The following is a 21,243-nucleotide window of genomic DNA, read 5'->3' on the forward strand; positions in this document are numbered from 1 at the left end:
GAAAGACAACAACTTCATACAGCATGAGGACCAAGAAACAAAACCACGCTACACACACACGGAGAAACGCGAAGTTACAAATAATGGAGATATGACACAAAAAAAAAAGATTCGAAGTGAGGAGTAAATCACGCAGAGCTCAAGATACAATCGGAAGGCCCCCAGATTCCCAATTGTAGGCCACTGCATAGTCTCGCACTTCCTCACGCTTGGCCCTCCCTTGCTCAATGACCGCAGGATCCGCAGTTGAACCACCTTGGAAACGACCGGCTTCACCAGGTTCGGGCAGAAGTAATTCCCCATCGTCTTCTTGCCAAGTATTGCCAAGATCCGCCAGCATATTATGTAAGATAATGCAGGCGCGGACCCATTTGAGGAGATGTTCCATATCCTCACGACGATTCAAAGAAAGCCTTAAACCTTGCAGCGAGGCCCAACAAGATTTGAGGATCCCAATACAATGCTCATTGCGCACGCGTGCTTTGGCCACACACCAATTGAAGTCCTTATTCCTGTTGACTTTGGCAGCCTGGCCCTTATACGATGGCACCACGGTTTCGGATGGCACGTAAGCAGAATCCGCAACGATGTATTCTCCTGGCAAACCAAGCAAAAACAATCAGACAATGATCATGAGAATGCAAATGGAAAAACCACGTGGAAACATACCTCGATCAAAATATCGCTCCGGGTGAATGGCTATCTCCGTTTTAGAATAAACGGTGCTGTCACAGCAAGACCCAGGCCACCCAGCGTATGCATACGTAATCCTCCGGTCACAGTCACAAATGATCTGCACGTTGATTGAGTAACGATGCTTTCTGTCAAAAAAGACCTCACCGTCTCGGCCAGGCCGCTGGAAAAGAGGTACTGTCGTTCCGTCCACAAATCCCACACAACCTGGGAATCCGTCACGCGCCAGCACAGTTGAGATTGCCTTGCGCCTATTCGAATTTGGCCAACTGAGATAGTGTCCTCCTACTTCTAGAATAGCGTGAATAACCCGGCGGGTACAATTGATCACTGAGCCATGAGCCACTTTGTAGTTCCGAGCGAAACGTCCCACAGACGCACCGTTCCCATTACTGCCGAGTCTCTCCAAAGTGATGGCCAGTTGCTTCTCAACCGGAGGCTGAGGATTGTTGCTTGAATAGATGAATACAGGGTTGTCTTTGATCAAATCGAGCAGCGCTTGAAACCCTTCTGGGGTGGTTCGCATTGCCTGACGAAAATCAGTCCTTCGCGAGCGTAGCATATCGCGTAAGTCGAAGGGCGTGGCCAGAGGTGCCCTTATACGGTGAGTCAGATAATGTCTTGATGTGACATGAGCAAGCAAATCGCCCCATTGATCTTCTTGAGCAAAGAGCTGATTGTACAAATGAGCCATTTCGGGAAACTCGCTGAACAGATGGTCACCTTCTGTTGGGTTGTTGGGATCGGGGCTTTCTCCTGGGAATCTTGGGTCCGAATCCATTTGGGCAGACACACAAAGGTGAGTCAGGTCTCGTAATACAGAGACCCTTTCGGAAATGCAGGGCATATTTGGGTAAGAGGTTATTTGAGGATGAGGATTGTGTTGGTATGTTGGCAAATGAGATAGAAGAGGAATGCAAAAGAAGGAATGAAATGGGGCAATTTGGTGGAACTATTTCCCTGACTTATCTCGTCAAAAGCTAATAAAATGAATTCCATTTCAATCACATGAAATGAAAGATGTTCGAGCGAAGAAAAAAAGATGCTTGACCTAGGAAAACCCTCAGGGGAAACCAAAAAAAAGACCATTTCAAAAAGGTGGACCTGATTTTAGGTTGCTTTAAAACCACTTTTTACAGCGTTTGTGAACAAGCGGACAAGAAATTTAAGGTGCGAACGACGTTAAAAATCAGTTCGGGACTTGGCGCCGCAAGTGATCGCGGTTTGCTACTTGAACCGCCCTATTTAAAACAACACTGCTTTAATTTTGAATAAGAACTGCTTTTGATGAGAAGTGATTTACATCATTGTGCAAACAATGCAAAACAAAAAGTATAATGTGATTGGAGTAAAACCAGACCAAAAGTGCAAAAAGAAGCACTGGAAATTACTGAGCCCCATTGTTTACCATGACCACATGAAAAAAGGATTTGACCAAAGACCAAAAGCATTGCCACCTATTGCAGTCCAAATTTAAGTTACCATGATACAGTGTGTTTTTTCATAAAATCCAACAATAAGACATCTTCATTGATCTTTTTATTCTGAAAAGTTTGTCTAGTCAATAAAACCAACTTCTTTGTATTTCAAATCAACAATGAAACCAAATTTTTATGGTGATCTGAGCAAATCAATCCAAAACGTAGAGTGTCATGATTATAATTTATATGCAAATGAGAAAACAAGTGAGAACTTGCACATCTTTTGTTTTCTTTTTGCCCAAGGCTTAGAAGTCTGTGAGTGCCAAACTACCACACCCTTCTCAATAGCCTCATTCCAATCTTTGTGTGTGGGAGACAAACATTTCAACACAGAGGCCTTTTGATGAGATTTGTCAGCCATGGAATTTGACAAGCTTCGACTGCATCTCATGGGTTGCGGGCTCGGGGCTGAAACCGGTGTTCATCCAGGTCCCAGTGACCGGCGAACTCAAGTCCATCCTGCTCCAAGCTTGCGTGTTGATATACACCACAGGGGTGTTTTGCCCACCTGCAGGCGGTCCATCCAGGCCACCGGGAGACGGTCTGCCCTTCTGCAAAGGTAGGCGGTCTCCAGGTGGCCCTCACGCGCGACGTCGGGCAGGCACCTGCTGGGCTCGCCGGTAGGCTGGCTTGCTTGCGCCCGCTGGCGGGCTGTGATCTGCCTTCCGTCCATCAAAAAAGCAGTTGTACACAGTATGTACATTAAGGACAGAACCATGTCGTAGTCCTCAAGCAGATACACTACACGCAAAGTGCTGACGCCGCGGGGCCGGTCTTTTGAAAACTCCCGCGGGGTCAGCTGACCCCTTGTACGATATGGATCTGGGGTCAGCTGACGCCAATCACTGCTCACCTACATATATACACATCACTCACGATCGATTCTTCCAACGATTCCTTCAAGACGAGATCAACATCGCTTTCAACCAATCATCGAACTGTCCATATACCAGCAAGGTGATCAACGCTGACCGGATTCAGTGCTCTGATCACCTTGTGGCCATTGAGATAATCACAACCGGATTTGTGACCTCATTGTCTTGGTTGAAGACTCTTTGCCTCTTCGATTTACAACGCTCGAATCGACTCATGCCTGTGACAGTGTACCCGTCAACATCTGAATTACCATCGCGCCTTGGACACTTTCAGCACAAGTTCATACAGCACCGACTTCTTTTCAGATTTACAAACTATACATCTTTTTGTACAAATCTTTAGCTACCAATCTTTAGCTCGTTTTTCAGGATCGGGATCAATTGAAATGACCACATCCACGATCTAACCCCTTTACATTGAATGTCATCCTGTAAACCGTTGACAAGATCCAAGATTAATCAAAATTCAGAAATCAGCTTTGTTTCATCAAACCCAAAACATAAACCTGATTGGAAAGTAGCTGTTTGGCCTGTGTGTTGTCGGCCTCTGAGCTACGAACCAGTGGGTCATAAGGCCTTCTATCAGTCAGTTAGGTGTTCCCTAGCTTTGGTCAAACATTGATATTAATTAAAATTTCACCCAAAGATTCAAAAGACCCTGGAATGCGACTTCATCTTCTGAACAGTTACACTATCGTGGATGTCTCAGCTCTCATCAACCTTCTATCCTTGAGGACCCTTGTCAACAACATATACGAAGGCAAACGATTGCTCCAAACTTGTCAGTTCCCTGACTGGAATCACAAGAATTCACCACTCGACCTACATACTTTGACCTTCTTCATGACCAAGTTAGGAAGTTTCAAAATTTCAAACCTCTGGGTCAGGAATCTCCCCAAAGGATTTCTCAAAATCATTCGTTCTGACATGTATCCAACATTGGTATGAGGGAATTGAGACCCTTGCAAAATGCTCATGATTGGTGAGTAATATTCTGATAGTTCCGATTTCTTCCACATCTGCCATCCCACTTGCTTAAAAGCTGAGTTTGTGTCTATTGCTCGCTCTATCTCCTGAACCACCCCTTTCAATCCGCTCGCTTGATTTCACATTCATTTTCCAATTCATTTGCTCTTTCCATTAGCCTGCTTTACTCTTTTCGTCAAAACCTTAATACAAACTCTTTGATAAATCCTTAATATCTTCTCTTGATCAAAACATTATCAATCAATTGTTTTGCTTGTCTTGCTGCGTCTCTTTGTCATAACATAAATTTCATCGCAATGGATCTCAAACAACTTGCTTCAACTGTAGCCTTTCAGATGGAACAGATCGCCATCCTTCAGGACGAATTGAAGAAGAAAGAAGAGATTCAAGATGACTTGGTCAAGCGGCTTGAGTCTATGAGCGTATACCACGAAGATCTCCATCAAACCCCCAAATCAAAGAACGGCTCAAAAGGAATGATCAAGAGCACCCAATCCAACAGTGGACCAAAAACGTCACCTTTGAAAAATCGACCGGGGTCACAGTCTTCTAAGCCGAAAGGCCAAACATCTGCCAAAAAGAACAAAACCCCTGAAAAACCAAAAAAGCCCAAGTCGACCTCTTCAAAGCCAGTTTCTACTCCGGCAACTCCTTCTCCCAAGAAAAACAAGAACCAAATGATCATGAAGGAAACACCTGAGGGTTTCAAAACCACCAAGGTATATCTTATCTGTGTTTCAAGGATGCTGCCCTTTTGCTTCATCTCGATTTGCTAGAAGCATGAACTGACCCTGTGTTCTTGATATGTATCAGGAAGCCTTGTACTGTTTTATAAAGGTCATGTGGGGGATGGTCGAAGCTGGTGCTGTACCACCACCACCGTCTGTCGACAATATCAGAGAGTTCACTTCCGCCTTTTCAAGCAGTGACGAAATCCAGCACGTTATGAACAGCAGCGCGGCTCGCAAACTTGTTCCTCAACACGAAGTCCTCACTCTCACAGGCATCAAGTCTGGCCGCAGGAAGATGGGAAGGCACATCATCAACATCAAAGAGTTCTTTATCAGCATCACCCAATCATCCCTTGCCAAACTTGGTATTCGAGCATGGGGTCCTAACCTTTTGGAACCAATTGACTCCTTATGGAACGAGGCTTGCCGGATGAGTGCGCTCATGATTTTCAGGAGAGTGGCTATTGGTGGAGCTTTTGATTACATGAACATCAATAGGACTTATGTACAGAATTTTGGGCTGCTTGAGGGTGCTTATAATCACTACGTTCACTATGTGATGTCAGCAAAGTACAAGAAGGAGGCAAAAGAAGAAGGGAAGAATGTGAAAGACGAGGAGAAAAAGGTCATACAAAGAAGCCGCCAACGTGTAATGTTTCTTTGATCTTCTCCCATGCTTCTTTTTTCCTTCAACTGGTATTCAAAGCTCTTGACTGATGTTGTGTTTCGTGGATTCAGCTGCGTGATGCTAGGGTTAAATTTGCCACCAATCAAGGCTTCAAACAAAGGTACCTTGACCTCATTTCTCCCATCGATGCCCACAGCGATGACAAGTACAGCGAGAAGCACAACTGTCACATTGTCAAAACCCTCGAGTACCGTAGCAACAACGCAAATGCTTTCTTCGTGCGCCTGACTCAAGAGATGGAAAAGAACAATCGGCTAGAAGGAAAGCGCCCTCAAGGTCGGATCAGGCGTCGTCCCAAAATTGCCGTCATGTCTACAATTGGCCGCCCGCCAAAGAACATGCCAATCGACTTCTATAACCCCTCCTGGTTCAATGAACTCACCGATGCTCAAAAAACCAAGGTTGCAGATGCGTATTGTGTTGCCCTCCTCCCGAATGCCAAGTTGAGCTTTTGTGCTGTCTCAGGTGCTGATGAGAAGCTTGGTGACAAAGCTTTCAATGCAAAGTTTTGGGATCAAATTACCGGTTTTTACAATCTGAGTCATGTGATTGGTTCCGAAGAAGACAACGAAGATGATGAAGATGACGACAATGAGGACAGTGACTACGATGATGACATTGATCTGGAGGATACTAGTGGTGAAGACGATGACGACGAGCAGGACAACAACAAAGATGATGATGGCTTTGTAGCTGCCGATGATGGGGTGGATGGAAAGTTTGATGATGACGAGTTTGATGATGGTGCTGGTGACAAACATGATGAAGACGGTGATGCTCAAATGTGGGAGGAAGAGGATGCTGCTCGCGAGGCCAGACAAGACGAAGACAATTATTGGAATCAGTGGCAATGATAGTGCGCACCATCCTGTTCAGTCCTGTTGGTAAGTATCCACAATCGTCAATGGCAGTGAGTTTGGTATGCTCACAAAACTTCCTGCTCCTGTTTGACATCTAGCTAGTCTCAAGTAGCACTTTTGAAGCATTCGTGGCTGGGGGGAAATGGATGTGGCGGGTTTGGTAATCCTGTGAAAAATTGCTTTCTAGCTTAATGAAAAAATCGAAAAAAATGCGCTCAACTTTACACCTTCTTAACGGTCATTACTGGTCATCGGTTTTCCTTTTTATCACTCCTTCTGTGGGCTCTTCTGAATGATAAAATCCAAAAAAATCTGCTCGACTTTACGCTTTCTAAACAGTCTTTACTGGTCATCTGTTTTCCTTTTTATTCTTCTTTTGGCTCTTCTCAATGATAAAATCCAAAAAAATGTGCTCGACTTTACATTGTCAGCACGGTCTTTACTGGTCATCTGTTTTCCTTCTGCCTGGTTGATTTTGTTTGAGATCTGTCTCTGACTCAATTTTGTACCTACCAAATTATGTGTTCCTCTTATCATTTCTTGACGGTCGTTACAGTATTGAAAATTTGATGTTTGTGGTTTCTTGGAAACTTGTGTCTGAGGGTCGCGCATTAAGTGCTGAGGCCCCTGAAAAATAAGTCCTGAGGAGTTGCCACCGCTTTACATATGCCCTTGGTTGACAACAGAGGTTGTGTGTGACTTGGCGAGTCATTTGCCTTGTATAATAATCAGAGTTCACAAAAGAGGTGGGCTACTTAATGCGAGCCGCTGGACATATCTGTACTTGGACAGAAGACCTCCCATAGCACTCTATAATGAATACTCGAAGGGTTACAAATCCTCATCACCATCATCAATCATCCAAGAATCTATCATCGAAAATCAAGAAGGAATCTGTCCTCATGGTCCTTCTTGACCAAAACTCCTTAGCTTTTAGGGTTGGAAAGAATGTGATTCAAATCGAAAATATCATGTCAATTGTCATTCTTCAGTTTCAATCATCAATCATTCATCTTCTTCAACTGATCCTAATCTCATTCACAATCCAGCTATCATCTCAAAGCCAATTCAAAACACTTCTAATTCCAATTCGACTTCATCTCCTCAATCCAATCAATCTCATCCTACTCATTCAACTCTCGATCTTCATCACTCCAACTCTTCAAATCATCAACAAGACAAACTGAATCGCAACTCAAGTCTCTCTCATCCTACTCCATCTCAAGCTTTTCTCAATCTCAATTTGACTTCTGCCTCATCTTCAATCACAACAAATCGTGATCAGGATCCTGCCGATTCCTCAACCCAATCCGATTTCCTAGAAACTCCATTACCTTTGTCTACATCCGATCAAGAAAATCTCGATCACTGTGATCCATACACTGGAACTGGTACAGATCAAGATCCACTCAACACACTCTCATCTCGTACCAACTATGCATCTTTTGATTGTTCAGCTTCGATTCATCAATCATCGAAATCATCTAAATCAGCTTCTTCTATTCTAAACGAGAAGAAAGATAAATATATGCTCACACCTTGTCGAGCTCCCAATCAATCTAAGAAGAATAAATCAAATCGATCATCTACTCATCCAACTCATTCAGATTCAAACTTTGTGATCTTTGAACTTGGTGATGAGATTGAAATCGATCATGTCGTATTGGCTAATTATGAATTCTTTAGTTCAATGTATAAGCTCATCAGAATCACTGTTTCTAATAGTGGACTGGGAGGTGCTGGTGGGATTAAATGGGTAGAGGTGGGACGATTCAAAACTAGGAATGTAAGAGGAATTCAGGTTAGTCAAATTCAATCTCTATCTTGGTATTGATAGATGGTTTGAAACAATTCATCTTCTTAGGTATTTCCAATTAAACATCTCAAGGGATTTTACAGATATGTTCGCTTAGATTTCTTGTCCCATTATGGTTCCAAATATTTTTGTCCTCTCTCCTTGGTGAGAATCTATGGTCTCACTCAGATTGATGCGTATGGTCGTGATGAAGAACTCGAAAGAAGAAGGCAATTGGAACTTAAAGAATTTGAAGATGATTTACAAGATCATGAGAAAACATGCTAAACAAAAAAAGGTTGGAATGGTTTTACAATGATGTTTTTTTTCTTGTTTTGGAACAAGTTTTATATTAAGAGTTGTTAGTTTCCATAACAAATGTGATATGAGTTGTACAAGTAACCAAAAACAAATGCCCGTGGTCAGTTTCCCCAGAGCGTTCAAATGAAAACCCACATCCCAATTTACAAATGAGTATGGCGATGGTTCGGGTCAAGAATGCCCAAAACAAAGTGGGAAAATTTTGGAGTCGTCAGTTTACCCTGAGCCTTCAAACAAACAGCTCTCTCCAGACTTCCACAAGAGTATGTCGATGGTTGTGTCAAGAATGACCAACCCAAAGTGGGTTGGTTTTTTGTTTTGCTCAGCATATGTACGGGTGATGGATGTATTATGTGAACATGGGTAGGGTCCATTCCTCCCAATCAATGTGTGTGGAATTGGTCCGACCAATACTTTTTGTTTCAAAAAAAAACACTGAACTTCATTTGAGCGAAATGGGTTATATAAACCAGCGTATTCCAACGGGCTTCATGAGCACCCCTCAGGAGCCCCTTTCTTTCTTTCCTGTGCTTACCCAAACCACAATTAACCTAGTCGGTCTCTTTTATCTAACCTCCATTGTGGTCAGAAAGCTCACTATTTTGATTTCTTGTTCTTTTGTTTCCAAAGATTACCCAAACTCAGAAATGCAACTTGACATTGCTCATCGACTACCCATGCGTTGGAGCAGTATATTTTGGATTGGAAATGAGGTTAGTCAAGAGTCTATATGTATGTGAGTATCAGCTGACATGATATGTTTAGGTGGGCATACCCAGTTGTTCTCGTGTAGCTCGAAGGTATTTCCAATCCAACGCGATATACCACCATCAAAGAGGCCTTGCGCACACCAAGTTACTAATTGCAGAGGAGGTGCCCAAGCCCCTACTGAAACCGATGCGAGCTTACCGACTTGAAGGGCCCATCATTACAGGGTTGGAACGTCAAGAATCAGTGTTGTTGGTCAACCCAGATCACACAATCGCTTTTGATGAAGCTCAAATCCGTTGCTATGAACTGGCTAATAAGGTCTCTGTCACCGGTGTTGGTCGCATCATCAACACAGCCCGCATTGGAGGTCCACACAATGAATTCTACGGGGAGATGGTGACTGTTCTGCATAGAGATTGGGATCCAACTGTACGTGGGGTTCTGCTTTGTATATTTCAGGGTTGTCTACTAACCCTCAATTCAATAGACCTTGCGCTGGGTCGAATTTATTGCTACCTATCAATGTGATTTGCATATAGTGGTTTGGCTTGACATGGATGTCCTGAAAGTTGGGAATGTCGTCCAATTCAGTGGCAACATCATAGGGACTTCTGCAAACGTGTGGGTGGTCAAGGTGAGTTATTCATGAGCATACCAGTGTCTCATATATTGACACAGTGACTTTGTAGGTCACCAACATTTTGCCCTTTGGGTCTCCTTGACCACAAAAGAAGACCACCTTGCTATCACTACATTTACATTTTCTTGGTCTTTCCACTTTATAAATCTTCAACTTTTGTTTCCTAGTAATTTTTTTAGGCCCTTTAATGTATGAGTCCCTTATTATTTTTCTGCCTTTGCAAATGATTCAATTTTTTACCTTTCTCACAGTCGCTTCCCCAATTGTATACCCAGATGTGACCTGATGTGAATTGAGCCAATTTTTCAACCTTTTTGAATCCACAATCTAAATGCACTTTACCCTCTGTAAAAACTGTTGCAGGTTTTTTATCGGCAACTCCCCAGAAAGTTTTTAGAGGGAAGCATTCATAGAACAACAATCACCCAATCCACTCCCTTTTCTTCAACAAACATTCCATTCAAGCTCACTAGCCAAGGTTTCAAGCATTCACTATTCTCCTCACTTCGGCCGCTTGAATGTCAGTAGAAACAGAAATTTGATTTTCATCACAGGAACATCACATTTGAGAAACAACGATTTTTCAGACATAACATAACACATATGAACTGCACATCACTCGATCACAACTCTAGTGTAAGACACTCAGACACAATGTTTTCTTTCACATTAACAAGAACTGAGGGCCCTTCATAGCCAAACGACCATGCTGCCAGTATCCGGTAAGATTGGGTTGCAGTGACTGAGCCAGCTGGAATGAACCTGTGTAATCGGATATCTTTCAATTGGACCAAGCCCATCCTCTTCAATACCACATCTAATGCCTGATTTTCAATTACCTCTATTCTGCGGACACACACCAAAGAATCTTCCTCATCTTCTAGCCGTACCTTCAAGCAGTGAGTCACTATACCCCATGTGCGGACACCATTTAACATATATTCCACCAATTTATTTCCTTCATTCTTATTAAACTTGACTCCACCTATGCCTTCCATTGATTGCACTTCAGTTGCAGATGGCGTTAAGACTTTTGCCCCTTCAGCATTTTCCAAAACACGATAATCAGTCCATGCCGCATTCTTCTGTTGATAGTATTCTAAAAGTGCCATATATGTGTGATCATCCATTTCAAAGAGACCACCATCAGCCTTTTTTGAGATGTTTCGAGGAGGTGAACTTTTTCGATACAGTTTTTGCACTTGACAGAATCGATTCATCAAAGACTTTGCTGTTTCCTCTAGCGAACCCACCCATTAGCAAATGTCAGCTTCATTGATCAGTTGTATTTCCTAGTCCACTTCTGGTAATGGTCAATAAACTTACCCATTTTTCCATTTGTGTGCATCTTCTGCAGCATCCCGATTAACCTCTCTCCTGGAAACTCAGAGACGCTTAGCAAAGGACCATACCATTTCATTTGAGCCAGTGTGTGTAAAGCATAATGATGATTTGGGACGATGTTGATGTCGTCAGAGATACCCGCCGATGTAGAAGTGTATTGTTCATAAATTTCCCCAAATCTTTTGCTATCAGATGCAGTTACTTTCCTAGCCTCAATGAGATGAGTACACTCCACCAACGCCACAAAATTCTCCAGGATCAAGTAGTTCAAAGGTTCGCTGTCACCACTTGAAAACTTTTGATAGTCACCAATAAAGACATCCAATGCAGCGAGTGGTAAGTGAGTGGCAAATAGCGAGTGCCACTCACTTGCCTTCAACTTTCCATTTGCTTTTGTGCCAAGTCCATTAGGCACACGAGTAGTTCCATGTGGAACAACCACCTGCCGCAAGTTTTTCAAGATCTTCTGCATAATCTGTTCGGATAACCATCCAGGTCCACTTGGTTGTTTGTTTTCGGTTTCGATGTCGACAGGTTGCATGTCGACGCTATCATCCAAGTTGTTCTCAAATACCCACCGATATCTAAAGTGGTGTTGTAGGACACCCTCAAACCAATTGTGCATTACCCCTAATCCCACACTCTTCACCGGATCCCAGTACTCGAGTCGGTTAAGTTCTGACCACCGCACACCAGTTGCTTTACGTGCATCGTCTTGCGCCGTAAGAGTTTTGCATTCCTTCCAGTGATGAGCAGCATTTAATACAGACCTTCGATCTCGTAGTCGACCTATCATCATCAACCCCCTCTCTGTATTGAGACAGTTACACCATATACAAAACATCTTGCCTGCATGAGATGTAAAGCCTGCCACTTTATGAGTTGCCACGCTATCACCAATCAGGCATCCCAGCCGCACCGTTACCTTCCGACCTTTTGGATATTTTGGAGTGGGGACTGACAATCCTTTGTCAAGCTGGATTAATTCATCGACTAGAGGGGTGAGGATATGTGTGATTGTAGTCATACTTGGCTGTCCGGGTGCTGGGACTACACCTGAAAGGAAGGTATGTTCAGGTTTCTGACGCATTTTGGGTGGTAGATTCATGCAATTTAAGGCCACGATTCCGATCGAAAGTTGGCGACCGGAGATTTTGTTGCCCAGTGGATTGAACCAGTCGATGAACAGGCTGAAAGCCAGATTCAGAGGTGGTGGGCTTCCTTTACGAGAGTTGGAAGGTGAATGTGTACTTTTTGGAAAGAGTTTTTTCCATCCCGGTGACTGTTGATAGTCCACAACTTCGTCAATCGGAAAAGATTGTACTTTCTTCCCCCAATCATCGATAGAATCCTCAACCGTGTCTAGGGAAAGGAACCACTTGATCCAATCCTTCATTGGATGAACGACAAAAACTGAATGAGGTCTCTTCAGTCGTGGCATTCTAGCGCTTTGAATCTTCTGTGATGATACTTTTTCGATGACTGGTAATTGAACAAGTTTTGGTGAAACAAACAGCTCAGTTGCACAGAGCTTGGTTGTTTTTCGTTCTCGGTAGCCGCATTCCGGTGGACCATATTCGATATCGTACAAAGAGTAACATTTTCGGCAACATGCATAACAGTCGATTACAGGATTGAGGTCCATTCGCTTGGTGATGGATCGCACATTGTTGAGAATGTCTTCATCCAAGTTCACTTTAGTCCGACTTTGTGCAACCATTTGAGCAATAGAAACAATATAATCTCTCGCGATCCTACAATTTGATTGACTGAGCCCACACACAAGGTATAACCATGCCAAAAAGTACATTAAGAACCCTAAAAAACATCCAACGTGAGTGTCTAATCCCGCTTTTGGTTAATTGAGATGTGGTAGCTTACCGATGATATTTTGAGGACTGATCTCTGATGAATGGTCGCTTTCATCACTAGAACTGTCTTGATTGGTGTTTGGTTGTGTAGTGGTCTGAGTGGAAGGCGACGAGACAAAGAGCTCAGGAAACATGGCTTGAATTGTAGCTTCTTCGGATTCATCTGCTCTTTGAGCCCAGTGCTTCTGTCGAGTGCTGACGTGTACCAGCTGGCCATTGACAGCCTTGCCAGTATCGTCTATTCGAGTGCATGTGATACACTTAGGACATTCACAAATAACCAGTCGCATCTCGAGATTGAGTGATTGGTATTGAAAGGGTCTAGATTTGATGCACCAAGGAGGTTATGCTATGATTGCACGATTTTTCTTCAAGGAAATAGGTATATAAGAGGTCTAGTGAAATTGAGTCAAGTTTGATAAAATTCGATAAGCGGAGTCAAGTTCGATAAAGTTCGATAAGGGGAGTCAAATTCAATAAGAAGTATGTGAGACGTTTGGTATTTTGTGCGTTGGTAGAATGTTGAGTGTGTTAAATGATGATGATCCAATTTGTTAGATGATTTAGATCAAGCTACAAAGTAGTAAAGAGTAATGGTGTGAATGTTTGAAATTGAACAAGACATTCATCTAACAAGAAACTTACAATGTCTATCTTGTGATATGAGTTTTTAAAAAATTCGAAGCGAAGGTTGTCGAAGAATAGAGATGTGAAACAGAGGGTCCAAAGATGTTGAGTCGAAATCGATTGTAGTCGGTCCAGTTCAACCAGGACAATGAGGTCACAAATCCGGTTGTGATTATCTCAATGGCCACAAGGTGATCAGAGCACTGAATCCGGTCAGCGTTGATCACCTTGCTGGTATATGGACAGTTTGATGATCGGTTGAAAGCGATGTTGATCTCGTCTTGAAGGAATCGTTGGAAGAATCGATCGTGAGTGATGTGTATATATGTAGGTGAGCAGTGATTGGCGTCAGCTGACCCCAGATCCATATTGTACAAGGGGTCAGCTGACCCCGCGGGAGTTTTCAAAAGACCGGCCCCGCGGCGTCGCCGCGACCCCGCGGCCCCGGCGTCAGCACTTTGCGTGTAGTGATACTTCAGAATCTTCATGAAGGATTTGTTACTTCGTATAATTATATACAAAAACAAGCGACTCCGAGTTCAAACCTGAGCCAGGATCATCACGAAAGACACCAATCATATCGTGATATTGGTTTCACGAGTGATTAGCGACTCTTGATGTCCTCCAGACTCGAACTTGACAATGATATCACGTAAAAACTACACTTGGCAACCTTCTTTCCAGGTCATTGATCGTTTTTTTTGCAAAGGTTTGACAAAATTAGCAGGCAGACAGGCCGCCACCGCGTATTTGGTCTGACGATGGCCCAGAGGCCGACTACGGCCTCGATTTCTCTTGTCCATCTTCAGGCGGTCAGCGGGCCGCCGATCGATGGCCTGCCAGCCGGTCTACAGGTGGCCCTCAGGAATGACCATTCTCAGACTAAGAAAGGCCATTTCTAGACTCAAAGCCCCTCCGTGGTGTAGAATGATTGATGGCCTGTTCACACATGAACCACCGACTCGAAACCCTTCGCTATGCCATCCTGTAAGTCGTATTGATCATCAAATCAGGATTCGAGGGAGATTCACATGTACGGCGCAGTGCAATTTATGTACTGTGCTGTTAAATCAAGTGTTTGAAGTTCGACCATGCTTGAGGTCCCCGTTCCCCACCATGCTTTTAGACCCCAAATCTTCATCATCTTACCATGATCTGAATCCTGACCTTCTTATTGAAACCGTAAAATTAACTCGGTCTCATCGGCATTCAGTTGAGCGAACTTCCGAGGATTCCTTTCCCTCACTCGATGAAAACGCGGATCACATGCCACTGGTGTCAACGGACGAATGAGGATCATGAATCAAAGGAGCCAGAGTCACAGCCTCTCGGAGTTTTGAAGATTCAGGCTGCAAGCAAAAATTTGACTCGTTGGCAATTAGGCTGGATGTACTGCTTTTTTGGCCTTCTGGCTTGGTCGCTATCATTAGGTGAGTTACTTCAGACATAAAAATATCTTTTGGAGATTTTGGATCAGAACTTCGCTAAGTTGTCAAAAAATCTCAGACCAATATACCGCATCCACATACCTCGCCGAGGCTACAGCTACTTCTTTCAAAGCTCATAGTGTTCTGGCCGCCATCAATACGATCAAAGCGGTTGCTCAGGCTATCTCACAGCCTCCGATTGCAAAACTTAGCGATCTAGTGGGTAGAGTCGAAACCTACGTTCTCTGTGTCTGTCTTTATGGAATCGGTGAGCACTCAGGCAAAAGAGACCAAACATCGATCGCTCTCACTTTGGCTCTTCTTCATGAGCAGTTTATTTGAACTGACTTTCACTCCAGGATATGTGATGGTGGCTACTTCCCAAAGTATCTTTTTATACGCTTTTGGTACGGCGACCAACATCCTTGGGATCACCGGGCTCTACCTTTTACAGGAAATCGTGATTGGTGATGTATCTTCGCTGCGGAATAGGTTGTTCTGGAGTATATTCCCTTCGGTCAGTACGCTAGGCCACATTATCAAAGACACTTGACATAAATCAAGATGTGCATATCGTCGAGCAACGCCTGGTACGATTCACTGACTCTGTAACCTATCTCTTTCCAGGTGCCTGGCTCGATCAATGTCTGGTTGGGTGGTAATTTAGCAGAAACCATGCTTGATCGAAGTACTTGGAGGTGGGGAGTAGGCATGTTCGCAATTATGACGCCCATACTCTCCCTCCCAATCATATGCTCCCTTGGTTATACTCAGTATCGTACCCGACATGAGACTAGAGCAGCACGCTCCGTTAGCTTGCCCGGCTCATTTCTTGATAAAGTTCGACATTGGATCATATTGATCGATGGCATCGGTATACTCCTCCTCTTAGCCGGGTCCGGATGTATCTTGATAAATATTACAATTGCAAACGCATATGGTTCAACCTGGGGATCCGGTTCGCATCTTATTTTCATATGGCCTTGGCTGTGCTCTGGGCTGTCGCATGATTTGGGGCTGACGTGATCTTCCCACCAGCACATTCCATCATCCTTTTCATCGTCGGCGCATGTTCATCGATCGGATTCGTATTTTGGGAGATCTACGGGGCTGAGAAGCCTTTGCTACCATTATATCTAATGACGAACCGAACGGTAATGATTGGAATGTTATTAGCGATAGCACATCCAGCTGCTGGGAGTATCGCTAGCGATTACTTTTACACCTTCCTGGTTGTTGCAGCTAAGTATGTGGCTTTTTCTGCGTGAAGTTTGAAGCAATCTCAGCTGATGTCATTCGTTCGATGCATGTGTGTAATTTGCAGTCAATCGGTCTTGAGTGCTACTAGGATATCTGGCTTATCTACCTTCATTTCAATCTTCTCCTGTCTATTTGCTGGTGCGGTGGTGAGCAGGCTAAGAAGGATTAAATGGATCATTATAGTAAGCCATGTATCATCTTGACTTCTCTGCTTACCAGAATTCACTATTGACATAGGTGTGTGATATTTATTAGATCGGCGCAATTTGTGATACACTTGGGCTCGGCTTGATGATACGGTACCGTGGATCTGAAAATTCGCTTTTCGAGCTGGTTTTACCACAGCTCTTTCGAGGATTTGCAGAGGGTTTAGTCGGGTTTCCAGTACAGGCCTTGATTCAGGTCAGTCTAAGAGATATATCTGCTCTGGAGGCCGAGCAAGCAAGTTGACTTTTTCGGATCGATTAGTCCATGACTGCTCATGAGCATCTTGCTTCGATAACCGCGATCTACCTCACAATCTTCTACCTTTCTGGTGGTATTGGTGCTGCGATAGGTGGCGGGATTTGGGTCAACATGGTACCTAAAAAACTCCACGCTTATATACAAGATCAAGATACGGTCAACTCGGCGTACGGTGATCCTTTTAGTTTCGCTCAAGCTCACGCGCCCGATAGTCCTGAGAGACTTGCGGTAGGAAGAGCGTACACTGAGACGCAGGCAAGTCCTTTAGCTATCAATTCACCTACTGTCTTTCATAGCAGATTGAATATACAACAAAGGCTGATGTCTGAGGTCTTGCCTTTGTGTTCAAATGATAGAAGGTAATTTTGACGGTGGCTACCGCTATCGCAGGCATCAGTATCATTCTTGCTTGCTTTTTAGATGATCCACAAATGCCAGATTTACAAAGTCGACCAGAAGCAGAATTGATGAAGATGGATGACGGATCAAAATCAGATGATCAGATTGAAGATCTTTGATTTGAACTGTATTGAAATAAATGGTTCAATACAGTTTTTTCTCTTTTTTTGGTTCAGCAGTTCAATTTTTTCTTGTAAGAACATTACAAAGTGTAAGACAAAGATGACCAATTGATGATTGGAAAGTATGATGACAACTCTATCTTTTTGCATTGGGTGGAAAGTAATGTTTGTGTTGTATACTTTCTACTGAATACCCTTTTGAAAAGGACAGCGTATTTGTAATTTTTGAGTTGTTGATAGGAGATACTCTAGTGTAGATTTAGGGTGAAAAGTGTGGAAAATCAAAAAAGAACCATGGGTACCCCATGAGGAAATGCGATAAGTCGCAAGTCGCTCCTCTGCAGGCTCCAAAGGACGCCCCCTGTTTGAGGAGGGCCTTAGTGAAGTTAGCAGTCTACCTGGGTTGTTTGTCTAGTTCACACTGTTTCTTCTTGAGTTTATGAGAGGATGTTTGACTAAACAAAAGGGGTTTGCCATGATATGCTTGGAGGCGTCAACCATGTAAGTATGGCTGTAAAAGACACAAAAGTGAACAGAACCCCAATGAAATATACGTGTTCATGCAATGTGATTACAGAGAAAACATCTATGTGTTAACTTCATGCAAAATGATAGATCAGCGAAAGTATGAGCATGGGTCAAGGTTTCACATCCTCCATTTGCTTTAGAACAAGATCACAACAAAGCCCTTCAAAAATCTAGCTTTGAGTTGGAGTTATGGCCATTGTGGGGTCTTCAAGGAATCTGCAAATAGTTGACAGGTTTAATGTCAAAGCCCCAAAACAAAAATCTTACATCTTTTAACAACCTAGTTCCCAAAACAATACATTGAAACTTGAAGGGTAAAAGATTGATAACACTGTTTGAAGATTCATAAATTCAAAGAAGTATGTAAGATTCTCTTTGGTGTGTCAAGGCAACAGCTTGTCAATTGGAAATTAAGAAATCACCCGGAATGAACCCAGACAATAAAATTTGACTTGGCAATCAACTGAACCAAGCTTTTAGTATGTATGCTCTTATGAAACTCATTCCATCCATAGCTTTTACAACGATTTGTTCCAAAATGAACAGCTGAGATCAAAAGGTTGGTATCATGATTCATATTGACATCCTAGAGTCTAGGTTCATGGGCCAATTACTGAGAAGACAAACACCATTTCTATGTATCATTTGCTTTTCAATGACAACAAGCACGCATGACTTTCCTTTTCTAGCTCAAAGGGAGTCAGTGCGCCATTGTCAACATGCGACTACCATACAGACACAGGGGAAAAGTCTTGTTCAGTGATGTGAAGTAATTTAGATGAATTCCAAGTTGCAGATATATTTCCAGTGAAATGGCTTTCTTTCATCCATAGGCACCAGTTAGATTGGAGCATCTTGATTGATCTGAGTAGACAGTCTTGGCATGTTAAGTGGCAACCAGCCAAGAATCCTGACGAAATGGGACATCAAAGTTTGTCTACTGGCTATTGGATTGATGAAGCACCCAATCATCATTGATCACCCCCAAAAAGAAGGCCAAGAAGGGCCAAGGACAGTGATTTGGATGAAGTGTTGAGTGCAGATGACGAAGAGCGCAGAAAGCGGCAAAAGTATCTTCCCCGTACGGGAATCGAACCCGTCTCTACCGCGCGCTTCACAAGTGAAAGGCGGCCATACTAGCCGATATACTAACGAGGACATGTCGAAAATCGTTTTGTGCTTATATAACCGGAGACGGTGATGACGTTAAGTGCTCATCCGGATAAGGAAGACTCATTTGTTTGCTCATATTTTCAATTTGTATTCACGAGCAAGCCACGCGACCATGATAACAACAGCCAGGTAAGCTTCCAAGAGAAGTAGCGAGATTCGAGCATCCGTCACAAAGACCGTCTCTATCGAAACATTCACCAGTCCTGTCAAAAGATTGGCCTACGACAATGGATTGACATTCGTTCAGTCCACAAGATAAACCAAACAGTTCACAGCTTGACTCACACCTAAGAATACTGCTAGACTATTTCTATTTACCGCCTCGTACGTTTTGGGTAGCGAACCTCCGAGGAGTTCGTACCCAAGCAACAAGAAAACATTCATGGCAGCTACCCATGCACAATACGCACCGTTGGCCTATTCAATATTCCTCACACATGGTCAGCTCAGACCCAATGATTAAGTAACACGATCATGAATGGAAGAAGAGGTACTGACCGTCCTTCGACAAGGTCGTCCAAGTAAGAAAACAAGCGTCCACCAAACGATACCCCAGCTGGCCAAGACTGTGGCCCGTTTGCCTGCCCGAGTCTCAGTTCGACCTTTCTTGAGGTAATCAGGATGGGGTGGGAGGACATAGCAGCCGCTGTCAAGACCAAGAAGGTATATGACCCCATACCCTGCGGTACCGATTGAAATCGATCAGACTAATTGCCCCTAGAGAAAGCCGGAGGTTAAGATGACGGACCGGCAAGACTGGAAATTCCTTCGCGGTTAGCTGAGATCAATCCATGACGGGGCGCGTCTGAGAGCACGTAGTTTTCCACACCAGCATAACTTAACATCAATTGATGAACTATGGCCGAAGTTTTGAAAACAATGCAGTGAGCTATTGAAAGATTCAAACATCATCGAGCAGTTGACTCACATATACCCAAGAGTAAGCCAAGAGATGCGAAACCAAGACGGCTGATTGCCATGAGTCTATGAGCGGCCACACCTACCATTGGGAGTATAGCAAGTGTGAAAAAGAAATTCCAATGAACACCATATTCGGTTACATGTTCCTAAGGATATCAGAAGCGTACAAAACGTGAGATTCCGCGGAATTTGTTGCAGATGATATTTAGAAAGTCTTACTGGGTAGTCCACTCCTTTCACTAATATTGTCCTGATTAATCCGAGCAAGACGAGCGGCACCGTTTTACGGACACCGTTCCAAACTTCTACCCAAAATGACTGCTGAGTAGGGGTGCCTTTAAGCACTGGAAGCGCACCGACGATTCCAAGTGAAAAAACAAAGGAACCGACACCGAGATCCATCTGGAAAAATGGAATGGACAACCAGCATCAGACGGTCATAATTGGTGTTTTCTTGATCAATCAATGATTATTAAACATGAAAAGAAAAGGACGAACGGACAAGAGAAACCCCAGTGTGTTCAGTCTTACCAAATTTTCTAGGAAAGACTGGAAAATCGACGGCTAGGATTGACAGGACGGTAAGCAACATCATTTGGGCTCGGTATAGGGTCACAAATTCTTGGTGAAATTTTATCTCTGGTTTTTTCGAAGACATGAGATTTACAGTGTCATCTGTCTTTGAAGATTCAGATGGCTTGAGAGGATGGCGATGATGCAGAAGAGTTTCTGAGAGATGTTGTGACTGATTGAAATTAAGATCCTTGTGAGTATAGTCTGAAGCACTTGGGGTGGATGGTGGAGTTGATGACTTGGCCTTTCGAGCATCGTAGGCAGCAGAAGAGGCCTTGGGACGGGACTGAGGTAGACCGACTGGTGAACGGATGGGGGCGAACGAGACCGACCAAGAGAGAAGGGCGAGGGCGACATTGAAGGTCCACAGATAGTCAGAAAAGATGGTGATAGCCAGTAAGAGGGGCGTGGTAAGCATAAAGAACTCGGTAAGCAGGATAGTCAATTGAGGAGTTTGTCGAGATGTGAGACGGCCGTTGACCAAAGACCAAATGAAGTAAGTAAACTGAAGTGAAGAACCAAGTTAGAATCGAATTGAGTTTGAATTGAGAATTAGAATCAACTCACCAAAGCGGTAATGGCTATTGCTAAAACATCGAGCATAGAACAACCTTGACCACCCGATACGAAATTTTCTTTAGTCGATTTATATTCCATGTTCCGAGTCAAAAATGATGAGAACTTCTGAACTCAAACACTGGACTTGAAAGCTGACAGGTTGATCAGTGAAAACCAGATCGATTTCCAAAGA

At 43.5% G+C, this 21,243-nt stretch overlaps 7 protein-coding genes across 7 annotated transcripts; 4 read left to right on the forward strand and 3 right to left on the reverse strand.

Moving 5' to 3' along the window:
* Positions 1-3,022: 3,022 nt before the first annotated feature.
* Positions 3,023-4,360, reverse strand: MELLADRAFT_56835 (uncharacterized protein; the record flags this gene model as incomplete). The annotated part of the gene is made up of 2 exons (XM_007412888.1): positions 3,023-4,031; positions 4,194-4,360. One exon carries the CDS (start codon positions 4,024-4,026, stop codon positions 3,850-3,852), a length of 177 nt encoding a protein of 58 aa, XP_007412950.1.
* Positions 4,333-6,902, forward strand: MELLADRAFT_78491 (uncharacterized protein; the record flags this gene model as incomplete). Its single annotated transcript, XM_007412838.1, has 4 exons — positions 4,333-4,755; positions 4,874-5,392; positions 5,506-6,339; positions 6,414-6,902. The coding sequence occupies 3 exons, from the start codon at positions 4,333-4,335 to the stop codon at positions 6,307-6,309; spliced, it is 1,746 nt and encodes a 581-aa protein (XP_007412900.1).
* A 260-nt stretch (positions 6,903-7,162) lies between these two features.
* On the forward strand, positions 7,163-8,539 carry MELLADRAFT_72518 (uncharacterized protein; the record flags this gene model as incomplete). Its single annotated transcript, XM_007412839.1, has 3 exons — positions 7,163-7,288; positions 7,365-8,116; positions 8,180-8,539. 2 exons carry the CDS (start codon positions 7,844-7,846, stop codon positions 8,396-8,398), a joined length of 492 nt encoding a protein of 163 aa, XP_007412901.1.
* A 539-nt stretch (positions 8,540-9,078) lies between these two features.
* Positions 9,079-9,864, forward strand: MELLADRAFT_65349 (uncharacterized protein; the record flags this gene model as incomplete). The annotated part of the gene is made up of 4 exons (XM_007412840.1): positions 9,079-9,144; positions 9,197-9,571; positions 9,630-9,776; positions 9,832-9,864. The coding sequence occupies 4 exons, from the start codon at positions 9,079-9,081 to the stop codon at positions 9,862-9,864; spliced, it is 621 nt and encodes a 206-aa protein (XP_007412902.1).
* Positions 9,865-10,405: 541 nt separating this feature from the next.
* On the reverse strand, positions 10,406-11,130 carry MELLADRAFT_109002 (uncharacterized protein; the record flags this gene model as incomplete). Its single annotated transcript, XM_007412887.1, has 2 exons — positions 10,406-11,022; positions 11,109-11,130. 2 exons carry the CDS (start codon positions 11,128-11,130, stop codon positions 10,406-10,408), a joined length of 639 nt encoding a protein of 212 aa, XP_007412949.1.
* A 3,443-nt stretch (positions 11,131-14,573) lies between these two features.
* On the forward strand, positions 14,574-17,294 carry MELLADRAFT_109003 (uncharacterized protein; the record flags this gene model as incomplete). The annotated part of the gene is made up of 10 exons (XM_007412841.1): positions 14,574-14,611; positions 15,007-15,054; positions 15,102-15,319; positions 15,411-15,568; positions 15,679-16,009; positions 16,090-16,297; positions 16,376-16,493; positions 16,567-16,713; positions 16,780-17,106; positions 17,133-17,294. 10 exons carry the CDS (start codon positions 14,574-14,576, stop codon positions 17,292-17,294), a joined length of 1,755 nt encoding a protein of 584 aa, XP_007412903.1.
* Positions 17,295-19,070: 1,776 nt separating this feature from the next.
* On the reverse strand, positions 19,071-21,149 carry MELLADRAFT_89891 (uncharacterized protein; the record flags this gene model as incomplete). Its single annotated transcript, XM_007412886.1, has 8 exons — positions 19,071-19,217; positions 19,284-19,415; positions 19,497-19,678; positions 19,747-19,854; positions 19,927-20,065; positions 20,139-20,321; positions 20,422-20,997; positions 21,060-21,149. 8 exons carry the CDS (start codon positions 21,147-21,149, stop codon positions 19,071-19,073), a joined length of 1,557 nt encoding a protein of 518 aa, XP_007412948.1.
* Positions 21,150-21,243: the final 94 nt, after the last annotated feature.

Source organism: Melampsora larici-populina (genome assembly GCF_000204055.1).
Source record: "Melampsora larici-populina 98AG31 unplaced genomic scaffold MELLAscaffold_33, whole genome shotgun sequence".
In the NCBI taxonomy this organism is placed as follows: Eukaryota; Fungi; Basidiomycota; class Pucciniomycetes; order Pucciniales; family Melampsoraceae; genus Melampsora; species Melampsora laricis-populina.